Here is a 21,386-nt window from a genome sequence, read left to right on the forward strand (position 1 = left end):
ACATCCACTTGTACCTATGCAATGAACATCTGGCATGAGTGGCAATATAACTCGCCTCAAACAAAACGATATATCAGTGTTGAAATCTTATGCAGTGAGAAAGACCGTCTTTATACAAAGCAAGGGAAACGTTTTATGGCCCTGTACAGAAATATTGCGCTCGTAGGGTGTGGCGATCTCCAGATAATCATGCGAGAGGACACTTAAGAGATCAGATGAAACGATGCAGTCATGATTAATGTGTCGATGTTCATCACGACGTCGCCGAGAAGCTGCACCGCGAGATTACTGTCGTCCATGCAGGAGTCTTCCTATAGGTGCACAGCAAACAGATCCTGTTTGCAGGACAATTGTAGAAGAAGACGATGCACTACAGGCGGTGGGGATAATTGTAAAGACATTTCTCTGCCATTTTAAGCCATTTCACTATCTTCAAAGAGATTGATATATATTGCCGTAGGGAAAATTGCTATTTACAAATGAGACTAATTTGAATGTGTTTGAGAGATGTCCTTTATAATCGTACAGTCGTATCTTCAGGAAAACAGCATTACGATTTTATCTTATTTCTGTCACGTATATAATGAACCAAGGGTCTGAGTGAACGTGTTAAAGTGCTATTACTTACGTTTGGAAAGCTTAAAGTGTATCTGCTCATCGGTAGACCTGTCTTACAGTACAATCATTTTAAAAGGTTTTTCTTTTTCAAATCAATAGGGAAGTTATCTGTTTGGATGAGAGATGAAATACGTAGTTTATTTTCGAGTGATTCTATTTTTGAAAAAAAAGAATATTTCATTGCCGGACTCTCTATCCCGGGCCTGCAATGAGGGCGTACGTTAGGCCCCATGACCGGGCAATAGACACAACGTGTCATACAGCTGAATTGTCTCTAGTTTCTGTCACAACAGCAGATGGGTTCATGTCACCCAGGTGCTCGCACATGTGAAATAAACAACCTCTCATCGAGTGGGGGTCGCCGTCACAGCGGGTACGTGTCAGGTCTACAACGTAAAAAGTAAGGTGAAAAACTAAACAATCTCATGTTCATCCAAATATGTGTACTCCACCAGGAATCGCTTTGCTACCCCAACCCGAAACTGTTCACCCCTAGTCAGTTGCATCTCACCATCCTGACCCCCCGTCCCATGCTGGCCGCCCCCCTTCTCTCATCCCGCCACACCCACACACACACACACCCATCCCCACCCTCACCCGTCACCACAACTGACAGCAAGGTGCAAATGAGAAATAATCAATGGTGGTAATACATTGGACTGATGAAATTCCAGGTGCTTGTGTATATTAGTTTAATCTATTTTCAACCACAGTTTATTTCTGAGTTTATTTTCACGTCCTCGCGAGGAATTATAAAGAATTGGAAAAACGGACCGTCAGTTAATGGCATCAGCGTCGCTCTGCACGTGCTGCCTGGCATTCCCCAGGGATGCTGACATTTCCCCGACACCTGCAGCTCACCTGGGTAAACTGGGGAGGATTCCTCCATCAGTGACATCCCCATACAGGCCAGGGCAAGGGTAAGTCACTCTGCCTTGTCAGTGCCCTCTTCTCTGTGTACCGGGTGACATTCCGGTACAGTACAGATCAGAAATAAGTTGTCCCGTTTTGTAAATTTTCCCCATGTGTGCGCCGTGTGCACCGAGAAACATATGCATGACTTTAGCAAAGTAGACCAAGGAGGTTACGTTATTTAATGGACATTGAGGTACAGAACATGGTAGAAGAAGGTCACCCTAACTCGTCAATTATTTCTCATCCCTGTATGTCGTGTGACTAGCGATCTTCCATGTCTGTGAGTGAGTGAGTGAGTGAGTGAGTGAATGAGTGAGTGAGTGAGTGAGTGAGTGAGTGAGTGGCAGGACAGGGAAGAAGAATGTCACCCTAACTCGTCAATTATTTCTCATCCTTGTTTGTTTGTTTGTTGTTTAACGCCGCACTCAGCAATATTCCAGCTATATGACGGCGGTCTTCAAATAATCGAGTCTGGACAAGACAATCCAGTGATTTACATCATGAACATCGATCCACGCAATTGAGATCGATGACATGCATCAACCAAGTCAGCGAGCCTGACCACCCGATCCCGTCAGTCGCCTCTTACGACAAGCATAGTCGCCTTTCACGGCATGTATCGATTGTTGGAGACCTATTCTACCCAGGAATCTTAACGGGTCTCTAATCCTTGTATGTCGTGTGACCAGCGATCTTCCATGTCTGGTATTGTGAGTGAGTGAGTGAGTGAGTGTCAAACGAGAGGTTACGTTATTTAATAGACATTTAAGTACAGGACAGGGTAGAAGAATGTCACCCTAACTCGTAAATTATTTCCCATCCTTGTACGTCGTGTAACTCACTCACTCACTCACGTGTCGTTGAACTGTTTTCATTCTGCAGAACACGGATATCTGGGTGTTTTTTTGTCGTATGTATTAAGCAGATACGTTTAATTTGACCATTTGTTGAAAAGGACGTACAACAACCAAATAATATTAATAAATTAATAGCAACTAAACATCCGAGACATCTTGAGGAATATATACGGTAAATGTTTCAGAAAAAGCTAACGAGATCACGCGCAACTCTGGGTGATAAAGCGTGCGTGGATGTTTCATAACTAAATTATTCGTGTTTTTATTGTGTTTTTCTTGGCTTTGCCACGACCACAGCACATCCAATATAAAGGTCCCCGGGAGGGTGGTCAGGCCCCGGCCCTTGCGTAAGAAGGGGGTTCTCACTGAAAGTGCCACTGGCGATGATACCCTGGAAGATGTTCGACCACGCACGCGTAGACCATTGAAACACGCCTAATTAATTAACGCTGGGAAGGAAGGGATGGTGTAGATGGAGAAACATTTGTTTCTTTTAGAGCTACGCACGTTCGTAGATTAGGTTTCACGAGAGCTGTAAGTGAAGTGGAGAACTTCCCTCTATCAAGCGTATCACTTTTATCCGCAATCTGTTGATGAAACAAACCCACAGGAGTGGCAGCGGGAGGGGGATACCCACGATAAGATTGCTTTTGTGGAAAATCTAACAAATATAAAAATATATAATTTATTAGTTCGGGATACTCGGGCAAGGAGTCAGGTGACGGTTTATTTAAAATCCCCGGTTTTATCTTGTTCGGACGTTTATCAGAGTAAACCGGCGTGTGCATGTGGACTGGCGGTTTTACTCCGTTACACAGGGTTGAAAGGCGCGATCGTTTGGGGACAACATACTTGTACATCTCTATTTACATCTCTATTTACTGTGACAGGTTCATAATCTTCCTACTGCCGAACTGTGACATAACACTCGTCATGTCGGATGAGAGTATGCATACATATATATTTTATTGAAAGTGAGTGTATGAGTGAGAATGGTTTTACGCCGCTTTTAGCAATATTCCAACAATATCACGGCGGGGGATACCAGAAGTGGGTTTCACACAGTGTACCCATGTTGGGAATCGAACCCGGGTCTTCGGCATGACGAGCGAAATCTTTAACCCCAAGGCTACCCCATCGCCATTATTGAAAGAGTATGTTAGAAAAACGTATTCAAGAAAACGTTACAAATGACTCCAGTTTTTTCTCATCATCACAATTTACGCTTTAATATAATCTGTTTTTAGTTAATCTTTGTTTCAAAATGCACTGATATACATCTGTGCCTATGACATTATAAGATATGCATGTCGATAGGAACATATATAACATCTAATTATTATTCCACTAGAACTACTACACAGCTATGGACAGACCGCCTCCGTGGTCTAGTGGTAGAGCGTCCGCCCGGAGAGCGGAAGGTCCGGGGTTCGATCCCTGGTCGCGTCATACCAAAAGACGTTAAAAGATGGTTTACTAGTTGTTACCCTGTCTGGTCGGCTCGGGGTCAGTATACTGTGTCTGAGTTGGTTATGCATGTTAAACGGCGACATGGTATCTTAGTGGCTAGCACTATAAATCGGCATCAGTCCGGACTAGTACAAGCAGCCACACATACACACACACATGCATGCACGTCGCTATATAAGTGCAATAATCTTGGACGCGACGTTAAACCCATTTTCACCTCACCTCAACAGTTAGGGATAACACTTTTAGGATTCGAGGTCGAGTTACTTGTGATCGATGAGCATCAATGTCCTTTTGTGATGAGTTAGTGAGTGACCAATCGTATCGAGGAATCGAACACACATGTTATGCGGAGCTGGCGAACACCAGCTACAGGGCTACATCATCTGTTTCCCATGCTTCACATGATCTCTGCATCCAGGTTACAGGATACAGTTACTGTGAGTGAGAGGGTTAAACGCAGGTTTTACTAGTATTCCAGTTATATCACGGCGTGACTGCTTAATGTGGGAGGAAAGCCCGGAGTGATGCAGGTCTCAGACGTTTTCCACTTTGCTGAAACTAACAAGTACTGGTACGCTGCTGACAAGCTTACAAACATGTGCGCGGCGAACCAAGATTAGAATCCACAATCAAAGGCTTTCTGGTGTGCCAAACAACTCTGCACACCCACACGCACGCACGCACGCACGCACGCACGCATACGCACGCACACACACCCCTATACAGGGATATTAATCTACTCACATGAAAGTTAAGCCTAACACGTGCTTTGACTATTTCTACCATGCATACCACAAGAAATATAGACTGGTTTGTCCACCAACGTTGCATAAACATAATTTGCCTATAAAAAAAGCTAATTTCTCAAGCCGGGATTGAACGCTACCCCCTTTCTCGACACTGAGGTCTATATTTCCGTCTTTTCGAGCAATGAATCAACATTTACAAGGAAAGCAATTCATAATAACGAATCTGCCCGTGCTTGTTCAGCCGTCAGCGACAGGCCTCATCCCACAGCACCGTCAACACAGTAACGGTAATGAATCGCAGTCTAATTATAATTTTGTTGACTTTTGTCTAAACCTTGACTCCCGTGACGTATGGCGGCAGGTGGATAAGCCAGCTCGCCGACTGGATAAACAGAGAACATATACGAAAAATATCACTACGAAGTGTCGAAAAAACAAAAGAAAAACGTCAGGGTTCACCCCACTCCTGATTCAGTTGTCATCTTTGGGATGAAATACCAGCGTTCCTGCATCCGGTTTCAGCTTTCTCTTTCTCACCTGTCCTTCTTAAAGGAGAGTTCCGCTTATCAGTAGAACGCTGACAAGGCCAGAATAGTTTCAGTTTGTTTGCATCTTTGTTTGTTTGACGCCGCACTCAGCATTATTCCACACCACCCTAGTGTACACCATCCCCAGACTGTCTCCCATCCTAGTGTAGACCATCCCCAGACTGTCCCCCACCCAAGTGTACACTATCACCAGACTGTCCCCCACCCAAGTGTACACTATCCCCAGACTGTCCCCACCCTAGTGTACACTACCCTTAGACTGTCCCCCACCCAAGTGTACGCTATCCCCAGACTGTCCCCCACCCTAGTGTACACTATCCCCAGACTGTCCCCCACCCAAGTGTACGCTATCACCAGACTGTCCCCCACCCAAGTGTACGCTATCCCCAGACTGTCCCCCACCCTAGTGTACACCATCCCCAGACTGTCCCCCACCCAAGTGTACGCTATCCCCAGACTGTCCCCCACCCAAGTGTACACTATCCCCAGACTGTCCCCCACCCTAGTGTACACTATCCCCAGGCTGTCCCCCTCCCAAGTGTACACTATCCCCAGACTGTCCCCCACCCAAGTGTACACTATCCCCAGGCTGTCCCCCTCCCAAGTGTACACTATCCCCAGACTGTCCCCCACCCTAGTGTACACTATCCCCAGACTGTCCCCCACCCTAGTGTACACTATCACCAGACTGTCCCCCACCCAAGTGTACACTATCCCCAGACTGTCCCCACCCTAGTGTACACTACCCTTAGACTGTCCCCCACCCAAGTGTACGCTATCCCCAGACTGTCCCCCACCCTAGTGTACACTATCCCCAGACTGTCCCCCACCCTAGTGTACACTATCACCAGACTGTCCCCCACCCTAGTGTACACTATCCCCAGACTGTCCCCCACCCAAGTGTACACTATCCCCAGACTGTCCCCCACCCAAGTGTACACTATCCCCAGACTGTCCCCCACCCTAGTGTACACCATCCCCAGACTATCCCCCACCCCACCCTAGTGTACACCATCCCCAGACTATCCCCCACCCCACCCTAGTGTACACCATCCCCAGACTATCCCCCACCCCACCCTAGTGTACACCATCCCCAGACTATCCCCATCTTCCCGAGGCAAGTGAGTTAACTGACTATTATAAAAGTCCAATTTCCGCCCTTGCCGAACTAGGCTGGTATTATGGAGTTATATTTTGGCTGGACTAACGAGTCTATGCATAGTCCAATCAAAATCGCGCACCGAAAGTCGAAATCCGGTTCGTAAAGTGTGATTCAAATTTCGGTCGACTGCAGGATTTGCAAAGCATGTGCACCGCTAACTCGTTGTCAACACATATTTTCTATATCTTTTCATGTTTTTAATCAAGGTGCTCTAGTGATTTGATGCACTTCGCGATGTAAGACTCGTTTGATCACAATATAGATCTTGATTATCGATCAGATCGTCTTGACTGGGCGCCACCGTTTTGTTTGAAGCAAATGCAAGTGATACGAGAGGTTGAATCTGATTGGTCAATAGGAGAGGCATAGAAAGGTCATTACTCGTAATAGCCATTGGTGGCGCTACGATCCAGCCCAGGAATTCCAGCCTAGTTCGGCAAGGGTGGAAACTGGACTTTTAAAGTCAGTTAACTCTCTTGCCTCGGGAAGATGGACTATCCCCCACCCAAGTGTACGCTATCCCCAGACTGTCCCCCACCCTAGTGTACGCTATCACTAGACTGTCCCCCACCCTAGTGTACACTATCCCCAGACTGTCCCCCACCCAAGTGTACACTATCCCCAGACTGTCCCCCACCCTAGTGTACACTATCCCCAGACTGTCCCCCACCCTAGTGTACGCTATCACCAGACTGTCCCCCACCCTAGTGTACGCTATCCCCAGACTGTTCCCCACCCAAGTGTACACTATCCCCAGACTGTCCCCCACCCAAGTGTACACTATCCCCAGACTGTCCCCACCCAAGTGTACACTATCCCCAGAATGTCCCCCACCCCACTCTAGTGTACACGATACCCTTACGCCTGTGCTTTCATGTTCGACTTTGCCAGTCAAAATACGTGTTGTCTGTCACGTGTGTGCGGGACCACAATAGAGGTCCTCCCTCAATAACGAAATAAGTACAGATTTGTTCCCAAGTGCTTCTCTTGGTGTCACGGCGATCTATTAAAGATCAGATATGGCGGTCTGGGTCAAGTTGACAATATGGTATTGACGCTTACAACGAATTAACATCTTTGTGGTTGTGTACATAGGCGCGACAACGATCAAAGGGATTGATTTCAATCGGGAATAAAACATATCGCTTTTCCCTTGATGGGTACCCATTGTAGATTCAGCCCTTGAAGTTGAGGACTTGAAGTGACGTGGCACATGTATATATATTATACTGAAAATAGCTGGTGGTGAGGACGATGATGATGGGTTTGGGGTGGTGATGACGGCGGTAAAGATGATTATGACGACGATGATGACGACGAGGATAATGATGTTGAAGAGGGTGGTGGGGTGGTGATAACGACGATGAAGATGATGATGATGACGACGACGACGATGATGATGATGATGATGATGCGACTACTAGCATGTTAACTACCAATCTTCTACGATGTTACTCAATGGTACTGATGAAGTATACTCTTCACAACAATAATGTATCTTCAAATGTTGTGATTTTCATTTTTCTCTTCCAGTATGTCTATAGGTAATGGACAAGGGATCGGGTAGTCTAACACTACTTTGGTGTCTCACGGACCATCAGTGAGTGAGTTGGGTTTAACGCTGTATTGAAATGTACTGTCTGTCAGCGTAACGTCGATGAAAAGCCGCTGAAGAGTTTACCAATTTGGTGACACCCATAGGAACGCCACGGTGTTGAATCAGGGATTCGAACCCATGATCAGTGGACCCTAGTACTGATTAGTCACGCGCAGCTAACTCTGCAACGTGATCTATTTGATTTAGACTACCACGTGGCATTGATTAGAACACATGCTGTTCTTTGAAGATATCACATGTACTTTTCAATTACTGTTCGGCCGAAAAAGGTATTAAATAAAACACCAGCAAAATCACTTTGGCAGACGTCAGCTTCATTTGATTTAATATTCTTGTAGCTTCAGAAAAGCAATGAACGTGAGCATCAAAAACTCCAGGTGTATTGTTTTCATTGCAGAACATTATATCGTTTGTATTTATTTAATTTATTCTTTATTTCTTTTAATTATCATCATCATCATCATCATCATTTTTATTATTATTGTTATCATTGTTGTTGTTGTTATTGTTGTTGTTGTTATTGTTATTATTATAACGTTAAAGACACAAATACACGAAATTCAGGGTATTGACACTGTCACATGAAGAATCATGTCCGACAATAGATCCCACCACCCTCGCTCTTCCCTCAATTTATCAATCAAAATGGGATGGCGTGGTTTGATTAATGTTGGGGCTCTTCATGACAGAATCGTTTTGTGCACTTTTTCACACATTTATTTGTCTGATGATCCTCTTGTGAAGCATGTCAAGACCCATGATGAAAACAAGGCATTCCACCGGTTTCGTAAACGAGCCAAGGATGTGGGCCATAATCTCAAAGTCAGTGTTGATTATGTACGACCCTGAATATGTAGAGGGCGTCATGGAAAATGATAAACACAAAATTCTTTGGAATCGGTCCGTATACAGCCTCAGACTTATCCAGGCCAACAAACCCGATCTTATCCTTTTTCATAACTCGAATGAAATCATTTATATTATTGAATTTTCTGTCCCTTTTGACACTAGGGTGATTGACAAGATTCAGGAAAACGTGGCAAATATGCAGACCTCGCTTTCGAAATGTCACACTTGCATCCCAAGTACCAAGTTGTCCGACTCCCTATTTTTCTACGGTGCCATAGCTTTGATACCTCCCAATCTGGTGATTGACGTTGGGGGAGTACCCGGGTTTGCTCTTCTGACAATCTGGGTAATGCAGAAGGCTGCAGTGTTTGGGAGTCTTCACATTCTCCGAAAAGTTCTCGGTGGATTCGACTAGGCAGCGCTTCCTGGGAGAAATCCCATTCGCTGTCTGGGCTGCGTGTAGAGGGACAAGGGCCCTGAGCTGATGGTGAGCCTGTGGGTTTATACAGTCCACTACCAAGCAATATGGGCGCACCAGTCGACACGATGAAGAGGTAAAGTTGTCATTAATCACTCCCACATCCAAGCAATAAATAACAGCTTTATCAAACACGACTATCTCTGATCGTGGTCCTCTAAAACACGTGCACATAACGCTAGTGGCTTGATAGCCCCCACCTGGGCACACTCACCTGGAACATCTAGCTGGATGTGTCGGCGACAGGCCAGGTAACCTTGCCCACAACCGCCCCAGGCCCAGAGACCTGCCTGACACCTGTGCCGGCGTTATTATTGAGGAACACAGCACACCAGTTGACATGGGCTTACATCGGCGTACACAACGTCACAAACTGCATGGTACCACCGCGTCCACAATACGACTTCGCGTTGGTCGCGGGGAAGTGAATGTAATTACAGATGATTGAACTATCAATGAATTGTAATTGTCCCTAGCCTGGTGGCAATAAATCTATGACAAGTTAAAATAGCGGTAATATAGTAATAGCAGCAACAATAGTAGTAATAGTAGCAACAGCAACAGTGGTAGTTATGATAGCAGCAACAACAATAGAGTGAGTGTGGTTTTACGCCGCTTTTAGCAATATTCCAGCAATATCACGGCGGGGGACATCAGAAATGGGCTTCACACATTGTAACCAGGCGGGGAATCGAACCCGGGACTTCGGCGTGACGAGCGAACGCTTTTAGCCACCAGGCTACTCTACTGCCCGAGTGAGTGAGTATGGTTTTACGCCGCCTTAAGCAATATTCCCGACATATCACGGCGGGGACATCAGAAATGGGCTTCACACATTGTACCGAGGTGGGAATCGAACCCAGGACTTCGGCGTGACGAGCGAACACGTTAACCACTAGGCTACCCCACAGTCCCCAATAGTAGTAATAGTAGCAACAGCAACTATAGTCGTACGAGTAGCATAGAAGAACAATGGCAGTAACAGTAGCAATAATGGTAGCTATAGCACCAATAATAGTAGCAATAGTAGCAGCAACAACAATTGTAGCAAAAGCAGCAACAGTAACAAAAGTGGCGATAGTAGTTGCGAAAACAGTTTCAATTATCGTTGCAGCAGCAGCAGCAACAATACTGGCGTAGTGTTAGTCACGGTTCTATAATCGACCCGGCAGTAATTATATACAGCACGTCGTACAAGCAATATCAACAATATTATTGCCAGCGTACGTACTGAGAAAACAACTGCAGCAGTGGTGGTAGTCGCAACAGCCAACGTCGTAGCTGCCGCAGAAGCAGCAGTATTAAAAAAAAAGAACTATCGTGTCGGACGCAACCCCTGCAAATCAAAATGCAGTGCATCTAACATCAGAATTAACGTTGCATTTATCATCAAAGACCGTTAATCACTGCTAAAACGCAGCCAAATATGTTGTCATGCATTGTTTGTTCACCCATCCAATCAGCTGTCGGCCTCGCTGCTTTTCCTAGCGGTATTTTATTAAGATAATAACGGGTTTTTCCCAAATTTGAAATTTTACACTGAAGACTATTTTCCTAATTTGCCAATAATTTGAAAGTGCACGCGGACGATTCCCTTGACATTCTGTTTTGAAATACAAGAACTTTCCCCAAACACTGAAACTTAAGCGGCAAAATGACGCAAGCGAACGCAATCAATTTAAATTGTTTTCGAAGTTTTTCGGTCACGTAATACTCTCATCAGGGTGAAAGATGTTTCACGGCCGTCTTATTAGATTAACGTTGAGGAATCAAATTGTAAAGTGGCATGCCCTGTGGCAAAACCTCTCCACCGCGGGTACAGCTACAAGGCTCTACCCGGGATGTGTGGCTTGTGCTGCTAACGTGAAGTCCCGAGAGACGTGTGTGGTGATAAAGCAAGGTTTCTTCTCGAGAATCTTGTAGCGTTAAATTGTATTGAATGTAACAGCGAAAATAAAGAAATTAGACCTTAATGTTCCTGGAAGCACTCACTTCCACAAGAATGTGTACTGTTGCCGGTGAGGTGTGGGGTTTTGTCCCCGAGGGGTGCTGTTGAGGATCGGTACGGATCGGGATATGCATGCCTAGTGTATGGGTGTCACGTCAGTATGAGGTGAAATGGCGTCCAAGATTATTGCACTTCTATAGCGGCTGCTTGTACTAGTCCGGACTGATGCTGATGTTATAGTGCTCCCCAATGAGATACCAGTTTAACAAGAATAGTGTGTGAGTATGGATTTACGCCGCTTTTAGCAATATTCCGGCAATATCACGGCGGGGGACACCAGAAATGGGCTTCACACATTGTACCCATGTCGGGAATTGAACCCGGGTCTTCGGCGTGACGAGCGAACGCTTTAACCACCAGGTTACCCGACCGCCACTTAACAAGATTACCCGTCAGACACAGTGTACAGACTACGAGCCGACCAGTCCTTGTTTCAGTATCTTAATGCCGAGCGCTAGACAGGGTAAAAACAAGTACCATCTTTTAACATTTTTGGTATGACGCAGCCGGGGATCGAAGCCCGAACCTTCCGCTCTCCGGGCTGACGCTCGTACCACTAGACCACGGAGGCGGCCACGTCAGAATGAATATCGGTATGGGATTTATATGGCGTTAGAAATTCCTACAAATATACATCTAGACGTGGAAAGTAAGCGATGTTAACAGTAATCTGTTGTATTACACCGATTGTGGAATTTGGGATGGTCAGTATGAAGTGAGTGTGGAGTAACGCCGTAACAACAGCCTGTCGTATGTTGAACCTGGGAACAATGCTCGAGGATGTCCAGCGTTGGGTCTCGGTCTGTTTGTTTGTTCGTTGTTCAACGCTGCGTCCTAGCGACTATCGTGAGCGAGGTGAGGTGAAATTGGGTTTAACGTCGCGTTCCCAGATTATTGCACTTATATAGCGACGTGCATGCACGTGTGTGTGTGTTAGTGTGTTAATGTGTGTGTGTTAGTGTGTTAGTGTGTTAGTGTTAGTGTGTTAGTGTGTGTGTGTGTGTGTGTGTGTGTGGCTGCTTGTACTAGTCCGGACTGATGCCAATTTATAGCGCTAGCTCACTGAGATACCATGCCGCAGTTTAACATGAATACCCCACTCAGACACAGTATACTGACTCCGAGCCGACCAGTCCTTGTTTTAGCCCCTAAATGTCGAGAGCCAGACAGGGTAACAACAGGTACCATCTTTTAACGTCTTTTGGTATGACGCGGTCAGGGATCGAACCCCGGACCTTCCGCTTTCCAGGCGGGTGCTCTTCCATTTGACCACGGAGGCGGTCAGCGTTTATCGTATTGTCTGATAAGTCAAAACGAGAGGTGACATGTCGTATAAGTCTATGATATTGTTTTGTATTAGGAGTTTTAAAATTGTGGAACAATAGTATTACAATACAAGACGAACGTTAACATTCGCAGCTGGTCACTCATCCCAGTATAAGCCATTATAGACACTGATACCCGGGTCGGTGAGGTTCCCTGTAAGCATCCTCGATGACCATTCGACGACCACGACGTGAGGCTCAGTGACGATGTAGGCGACGGTGTTCGTGGTGTTACCGTGTATATGTTGGAGACGAGGTCCGTGGTGTTGTGTAGATGTTGGTGACGATGGTCGTGGTGTTGTCGTGTAGATGTTGGTGACGATGGTCGTGGTGTTGTCGTGTAGATGTTGGTGACGATGGTCGTGGTGTTGTATAGATGTTGTTGACGATGGTCGTGGAGTTGCCATGTAGATGTTGGTGACGATGGTCCTGGTGTTGCCATGTAGGTGTTGGTGACGAGGTCCGTGGTGTTGTGTAGATGTTGTTGACGAGGTCCGTGGTGTTGTCATGTAGATGTTGACGAGGTCCCTGGTGTTGCCATGTAGATGATGGTGACGAGGTCCGTGGTGTTGCCATGTAGGTGTTGTTGACGAGGTCTGTGGTGTTGTGTAGATGTTGGTGACGATGGTCCTGGTGTTGCCATGTAGATGTTGGTGACGAGGTCCGTGGTGTTGCCATGTAGGTGTTGTTGACGAGGTCCGTGGTGTTGTGTAGATGTTGGTGACGAGGTCCGTGGTGTTGCCATGTAGATGTTGGTGACGAGGTCCGTGGTGTTGCCATGTAGGTGTTGTTGACGAGGTCCGTGGTGTTGTGTAGATGTTGTTGACGAGGTCCGTGGTGTTGTGTAGGTGTTGGTGACGAGGTCCGTGGTGTTGTGTAGATGCTGGTGACGATGGTCGTGGTGTTGTATAGATGTTGTTGACGATGGTCGTGGAGTTGTCGTGTAGATGTTGGTGACGATGATCCTGGTGTTGCCATGTAGATATTGGTGACGAGGTCCGTGGTGTTGCCATGTAGGTGTTGTTGACGAGGTCCGTGGTGTTGTGTAGATGTTGGTGACGAGGTCCGTGGTGTTGCCATGTAGATGTTGGTGACGAGGTCCGTGGTGTTGCCATGTAGGTGTTGTTGACGAGGTCCGTGGTGTTGTGTAGGTGTTGGTGACGATGGTCCTGGTGTTGCCATGTAGATGTTGGTGACGAGGTCCGTGGTGTTGCCATGTAGGTGTTGGTGACGAGGTCCGTGGTGTTGCCATGTAGATGTTGGTGACGAGGTCCGTGGGGTTGTCATGTAGGTGTTGGTGACGAGGTCCGTGGTGTTGCCATGTAGATGTTGGTGACGAGGTCCGTGGGGTTGCCATGTAGGTGTTGGTGACGAGGTCCGTGGGGTTGCCATGTAGGTGTTGGTGACGAGGTCCGTGGTGTTGCCATGTAGGTGTTGGTGACGAGGTCCGTGGTGTTGCCATGTAGATGTTGGTGACGAGGTCCGTGGGGTTGCCATGTAGGTGTTGGTGACGAGGTCCGTGGTGTTGCCATGTAGGTGTTGGTGACGAGGTCCGTGGTGTTGCCATGTAGATGTTGGTGACGAGGTCCGTGGTGTTGCCATGTAGGTGTTGGTGACGAGGTCCGTGGTGTTGCCATGTAGATGTTGGTGACGAGGTCCGTGGGGTTGCCATGTAGGTGTTGGTGACGAGGTCCGTGGGGTTGTCATGTAGGTGTTGTTGACGAGGTCCGTGGTGTTGCCATGTAGATGTTGGTGACGAGGTCCGTGGTGTTGCCATGTAGATGTTGGTGACGAGGTCCGTGGTGTTGTCATGTAGATGTTGTTGACGAGGTCCGTGGTGTTGTCATGTAGATGTTGTTGACGAGGTCCGTGGTGTTGCCATGTAGGTGTTGTTGACGAGGTCCGTGGTGTTGCCATGTTGGTGTTGGTGACGAGGTCCGTGGTGTTGCCGTGTAGATGTTGTTGACGAGGTCCGTGGTGTTGCCATGTAGATGTTGGTGACGAGGTCCGTGGTGTTGCCATGTAGATGCTGGGACAAGAACGGTAGTAACCTGTATCAGATACACTAACAGGTTAATGTTACACCAATACAGCCAATATGTTACCCGTGAAGATCCGGGGTAGAATAGGTCTTCAGCAACCCATGCTTGCCATAAAAGGAGACTATGCTTGTCGTAAAAGGCGAGTAACGGGATCGGTTGGTCAACTTGGTTGATGCAGGTCATCGATCCCAACTGCGTGGATCGATGCTCATGATATCAATCACTGGATTGTCTTGTCCAGACTCGATTATTTTACAGACCGCCGTCATATAGCTGTAATATTGCTGAGTGCGGCGTAAAACAAACAACCAACCAACCAATACAGCCAAAGTCAGCGGGATACCCCGGGATGACATTCGTACCAAATCTATTCCTCTGGCTGTTTGGTAGCCGAGTGGCATCCAGCATGTAGATGTGTACGTTCATTTTTAAGTCAAAAGTTCATTTCGTTTTTGTTTAAGAATTGATTTTTACTTTGTGGGAGTTCATTGGAGTATGAACCTTCATAAAGAAAGGGCCAAACTCCGATGTTGTTGATACAATGTTTGGCCCTCACTCAATGAAGGTTCATACTCCTATTAACACTCACAAAGTGAAAGTCAATTCTTATTATGTTTTATGCCACTATTGTTCATCTCGAAAGATGCAGGTCTAGATCTATACACAATTTTATTTAGTACCTAGTGTGACTTCTTGTTCACACTGACATACAACATCAAACTGTATTGTGGAATAAAATTGTTCCTCAAAACGAGAGGTGACATGAGCGTATGTATGTTCAACATGCTCGACAGGAACATCTGTTGTAGTTTGTTGACAAGTGTATTCAAATAATATCAGGGGCGGTCGGGTAGCCTAGCCTAAAGCGTCCGCTCGTCATGCCGAAGACCCGGGTTCGATTCCCGACATGGGTACAATGTGTGAAGCCCATTTCTGGTGTCCCCTGTCGTGATATTGCTGGAATATTGCTAAAAGCGGCGTAAAATCATACTCACTCATTCAAATAATATCATCATTGGATGCGAAAGGTGTTTTAAGGACTACCTCAGTAAGTCAGTCACAATGACAGCGTGTCGTAATTCATTTGCATCAGTACAAGACGTCAAAATGGCCGTAACGATAAACGAGACGAGTGCTTTATGAACCTGTGGCGGTCATCATTGATCAATTGGTCGATCATTGAAAGGTGATTATAGAGATGTGTCAATTAGATACTCAGGTAAATTCATAGTTTGATGTAGATTGCTGTCACTGTCAGTCCAGATACGGATCGAGTCGATACTATGCTAGTTTAGATGTGCATTTTTTAATCTCATTAAAATAAGATCTTAGTTCTCGATACTGCTTTGTTCAGCGGTAGCGACAACTAAGATCTGATTTTAAGGAGATTATGCATTTTTTCGCTTTGCTCACTGGGATGGATGATAGCGAGGGTAATCGTGAACGATCATGCAGTCAAACTCTCTGACGTTTCTCAATGTATGCTGAAACGCTGAGCTCAATATTAAAACGTCTAAATGATCGGAAACAACGCTTCTATATGTATTGGTGCTAGGGAATTCTCAGGGGTTCCCCATGAATGTGGAAGTAGTCCGTCAGTGTTTACGGTATATCAAGAACACGGTCTCATGAAAAACATATGAACGTCAAATTGTGTCATTCATACACTTATGAACGTCATTTTCGCGGTCATGTGACCGACCTCTCGTCCAATGGAAAAGCCATATATCGTGTAAACTTCCCATTCAAATATTCTAACAAATTGTTTTGTGTGGTTGAAGGTGCTGCTCGCCAAGTTCTGGTACTTTGCCTCCGGTTCACTTTACGTGCGCTTCAAACAGTCTCACCACTCTTAATGGGATTTAGACAGTTTAAATGCAAATACGCTTGTATTTCTTACAATGAATTCAACCCAATATATATCTTTACTGATATGCGCGCGGCGTTACTCCCCATTTCACCTCATCAAAGCAGATGAGGTCACACTGACACAAGAACCAATCCAGACAAATCACTCTACTCCTCCGAACCGAAAAAATATTTTACAAGCCAAAACCAGATATGTGGAAATGTCCATCGAGACCGTGAGAGGGATCATATAGGTAACCCATTTGTTTATTGGTCAGACATGGCCGATCTATCTTAACAAATCAAACATGGATATCGTAGTTGAAAACAAAGATTTCTTGAAATAGACGCAAAAAACGAGAATTTGGAACTATTTAATTCCACTGAAACCATAGTCTTTTTAACATGTCCAAACATTGCAGGAGGGCACGTTTTCTGAAGAAATACTCTCACCCGCCAGCCGAAGTTGTCGCTGGTGCTACAAAAATATCAGCTCATTGCAATCCTCAATAGATATGATTATATAATCCTTACATCGTCCTAATCACGTTTGCACAGCTTTCGTATTGGCACAGAAGCTCGAGATATTTATTCTGGAAACGACGTGTCAAAACACACTCCAAACCCGTCTTTGTGCAGAACGCGTATCGGTCGACTAAATCAACCGGTATTTGCATTTGAGTGAACCTAATTTCCTGCAAGTAGGGATGTATCCAGTCGAGAGACCAAGTCAATCAACGGCTCCAACAATGGGTCAAGTTTTGTCAAAGGAATCCAACGGTTTGTGGGAAAGACTGTCTTGTTTAATATGGGTTGATGAAGTCGAGAGTTGCCCATACTGTTTGATTTTTATGGAACCTTGTTCGAAATACAGAGCATGAAATGAAGTCCTTTCATCAAGTTTCGCCGATATTTCGCAACCAAATATTTTTGTATCGATTCGATTAGGCATAAGTGGCTGGAATGAGTTCTATGGCAGGGTTAAGGCATCGACCAACCCGTCATCGTCGATTCAGCGCTGGAAATATTGTCTACTTTTAAACGGGAAAGCATAGGGCTATTGTGTTGTGTTCTGTTCTTGGAGGTCCCGTTGTCGATATTTGATGCAGTTTGCGTCGTAACTGGAAACGGTTTCAAAGTCGGGCACTACATTAGGGCATCAATTACCCCTCGGTTGTCAAACTCTGGGTGACCAGACAGTGGTTATCACTCCGAACTGGATCCTCTGTTCTTAGGTTCGAGTCCGATTTTGCTCGCATTAAAATCCCTGGCTTGACAGCACCATACCCGCACTAATGAATTTTCATCCAAGAGACAAATGTCGTTACTCTATTCTACATGGCTAACCACCCACATTTGGTGAGGCGAAATTGAGTTTAACGTCGCGTCCAAGAATATTGCACTTATATGGCTACGTGCATGCACGTGTGTGTGTGTGTGTGTGTGTGTGTGTGTGTGTGTGTGTGTGTGTGTGTGTGTGTGTGCTTGAACTGATGCTGATTTCACAGTGCTGTCCCACTGAGATACCATGCCGCAGTTTAACAGGAATACCCCACTCAGACCGTGCATACTGTCTCCGAGCCGACCAGTCCTTGTTGTATGCACCTAATGCCGAGCGTTAGGCAGGGTAACAACAAGTAACGTCTTTTGGTATGACGCGACCGGGGGAAGAACCCGGACCCTCCGCTCTACGGGCGAACGCTCTGTCACTAAAACACGGAGGCGGTTCCTCCCACATGAGGATGACACGCCATTCTATAACTGGCATACTGTGCAAGAAGTCGTTCTATAGAAATCTCTTCTCTTATGGCATTACATATGACGTCAACAGAAACATGTGTAGTACCGTAAGAATGCTAGAGTTTGCATGAAATGGTATTGCACATGTGATGCGTTAATTAACTGTGCTTCATATCAAGAGGTGTGACCTGTAAAGATCCGGGGTAGAATAGGTCTTCAGCAACCCATGCATGTCGTAAAAGGCGACTAACGGAATCGGGTGGTCAGGCTCGCTGACTTGGTTATGTCATCGATCCCAATTGGGTGGATCGATGCTCATGATGTCAATCACTGGATTGTCTGGTCCAGACTCGATTATTTACAGACCGCCGCCATATTGCTGGAATATTGCTGAGTGCGGCGTGAAACAACAAACCAACCAAACCAAAGTACTGTTTACAGTCATTAAAAAAGACACAGGTATGAGTATCAAGCTCCCAACAACGACGCAAACATCCACATTGTGCGCCGTGCATTAACAGCTACGTGCAAATAGTGAAGCTGTCATCATGAATAAGCATTATTTAACTTCAGAATAAATGTATTTTTACAGAACTCTATATTTCCGTTGGTATATACAGATAATCATTTGCCTTGTTACAACATCGAGGTGAAATTATTCCTGGTTCATTGTGACGTCACACATTATCCCGATAGTCCGAGTTAACCTACAAGGATGGTTGACCACGTGCTTTAAGGTGCCACTGTATAAACCTTTCAGAGTTGTCTCCCTTAGTCGTGACAGGATACACGTTGTCTCGATTATGATCCTTGGCCGGTCTCAGCAAATGGCTGTATGCCTACGATCCGCGCCCTGGTAACTCTGAACAATAGTTAAAAAACAACGTTAAACCAAACTCAATCACACCAAATGGGGGTACATTAAAAACATATATATAAGTGATGAAACATCTCTAAACGTATCAAGGCAACAGGAGTGCAAACCTGTTAAACTACGCAAATATGTGACTGCTTTAAAAACGTCTCTGTTCAGAGAGACTTGTTTCACGTTACTTGGGTGTTTTTCTACGTCGATATATGTCTCCTCAAAAACGCTCATAGAACAGTGCTAAAAATTGACATTCCAATGAATCTTGTAATATACGCCGCCCGTTCAAGCAGTAAATATCGTAATATATTTTTTCAGCCTTTTTACCCATTTCGATATTCAGCCATCAAAACATTCTGCACTTCAAGCAACGCTTAGCCAACGACTTGATGAAGACACCCTATCATGGACGCTGCTGTCAGGAGCGGGCCCCGTTTGATTGCATTTGCCAGTCGACTTGTTTCGACTGTCGTACGTTTGATGATAAAATCCGATAGTACAACCTGAAAACCATGTTCCGAAGTGCCCTTCCTCTCCGGGGATCGCGAATGCAAATGGCAGTATCCGAGTACCGATATTTCTGAGCTATTTTATTAAAACCTGTCAGAGGCGAGTGTGCGACCGACGAGCTTGTGCTTGCTTGTCGAGCTTGTAATGGGGGGATGCTACACGCCAACAGAGATGTGCATCTTTTATGATCGCCCTCGCGTCAAAACTGCAATATCTACTAATGAGAAAACATTTGTGCTGTATTACACATACTGCACGGGTCTCGTGACTTTTAAATTGCATAAAGCTGTCAATATGTTAGCGGCGGACGAGAGGCACACGCTCTCGCGGGACTACGCACTTCTAGAGCGGCGTGATTACCAATCTATACGGTATGAGAGCGTGACGTTCAGCTAAAGGGAAATAACTCCGAAGGGAGCTCGTTTAACCACGTCGGGTGTTGAAAAGATTTTTGTTATCAACACATGAGCGGTTTTGAAGAAATAAAATCATTTCATGGCTTTCATAAAAGCGAGTATTACGCTAATCCTGTGATTCTGAATACAGAAGTATTGTTATTATTACCATATCGGACGTTTGATATTTGGGCAACACACACAACATCCACATGGGAATAAAATGGAGGTGTACAATTTATCATATATTTGAATAAATGGCGAATACCAGTACGGAATAAACGGACGTGCAGAAAAGCAGTTTACAAGTGTAGCTCATTAAAACATGGGATATTACGAATAAATGTGATATATTATTTGTAACAAAACTCCTCAATTATTTTCACGTGATTATATCTCTGAATCAAACGATTTGCTTTTTTCATTAACGGAAATATAAAAGGGGTGTTCTATACATAGTGAATAAGTGAGTATGGTTTTACGCCGTTTTTAGCAATATTCCAGCAATATCCCGGCAAGGGACACCAGAAATGGGCTTCACACGTTGTACCCATGTCGGGAAACAAACCCGGGTCTTCGGCGTGGCGAGCGATGATAACCACTAGGCTTCCCGACCACCCGTTCTATACACAGGAAAGAGTCTTAGCTCAAAGTATTAGCACGTCATTGCGATTAATTCAAGACAACCTTGAGTGAGGGAATAATGTTTTACTTCATCGATAGAACATCCCACCAGATAGTGAGATCGGAGACGCTATTGCGACATCGTCACCTAGGTCACATCTGCGTGAAGGTCATTGTTGGAGGTCAAGGTCACCCGTTATGCAGTACCAATCCTAAACAGCCATTGTGGACATCTGGGCGTCATTTTAGTTTTTTTCCACAAGCAAATAAACAGAAGTGATCTTTATATAATGATGATATCGACATGGGTGTGTAGACCCCAACCGCCTCCATGGTCTAGTTGTAGAGAGGCCATCCGGAGTGCGGAAGGTTCGGGGCTCGTACCAAAAGACGTTAAAATATGGTACTTGTTGTTTTCCTGCCTGGCGCTCGGTATTTAGGGCCTAAAACGAGGACCGGTCGGCTCGGAGTCAGTATACTGTGTCTGAGTGGGGTATTCATGTTCAACTGCGGCATGGTGTCTGGGCTAACACTATAAATCGGCATCAGTCCCGCAGTAGTACAAGCAGACACTCACAAAACACACACACGCACACACACTCTCTCTCTCTCTTTCTTTCTCTCTCTCTCTTTCTCTCTCTCACACACACACAAACGTGCATGCACGTCGCTAAAACGGCATTTCACGTCAAGTGCAGACGGTAAAGTGTATATTATCTTTTTTGAAAGAAGCAGAGAAATAATTTATCGAAAAACCGT

The 21,386-nt window shown here is 45.4% G+C and overlaps 2 protein-coding genes across 2 annotated transcripts in view; one reads left to right on the forward strand and one right to left on the reverse strand.

Annotated features, from left to right (window-relative positions):
• LOC139457904 (uncharacterized) overlaps positions 1-5,896 on the forward strand; it is a 66,384-nt gene extending 60,488 nt beyond the window's left edge. The window contains exon 5 of the mRNA XM_071239249.1: positions 5,403-5,896. Coding sequence (XP_071095350.1) covers positions 5,403-5,896 — 494 coding nt within the window. The remainder of the gene's footprint in view (positions 1-5,402) is intronic.
• Positions 5,897-12,831: 6,935 nt separating this feature from the next.
• LOC139457916 (TRIO and F-actin-binding protein-like) lies at positions 12,832-14,622 on the reverse strand. The gene has a single exon (XM_071239260.1). The coding sequence runs from the start codon at positions 14,620-14,622 to the stop codon at positions 12,832-12,834; it is 1,791 nt and encodes a 596-aa protein (XP_071095361.1).
• Positions 14,623-21,386: the final 6,764 nt, after the last annotated feature.

Source organism: Haliotis cracherodii, unplaced genomic scaffold, assembly GCF_022045235.1.
Source record: "Haliotis cracherodii isolate W230 unplaced genomic scaffold, xgHalCrac1.p SCAF_1, whole genome shotgun sequence".
Classification (NCBI taxonomy): Eukaryota; Metazoa; Mollusca; class Gastropoda; order Lepetellida; family Haliotidae; genus Haliotis; species Haliotis cracherodii.

Bases quoted from the DNA above. Each gene is read 5' to 3' on its own strand.
- LOC139457916 (XM_071239260.1), bottom strand. From the start codon at position 14,622: ATGGCAACACCACGGACCTCGTCACCAACATCTACATGGCAACACCAC.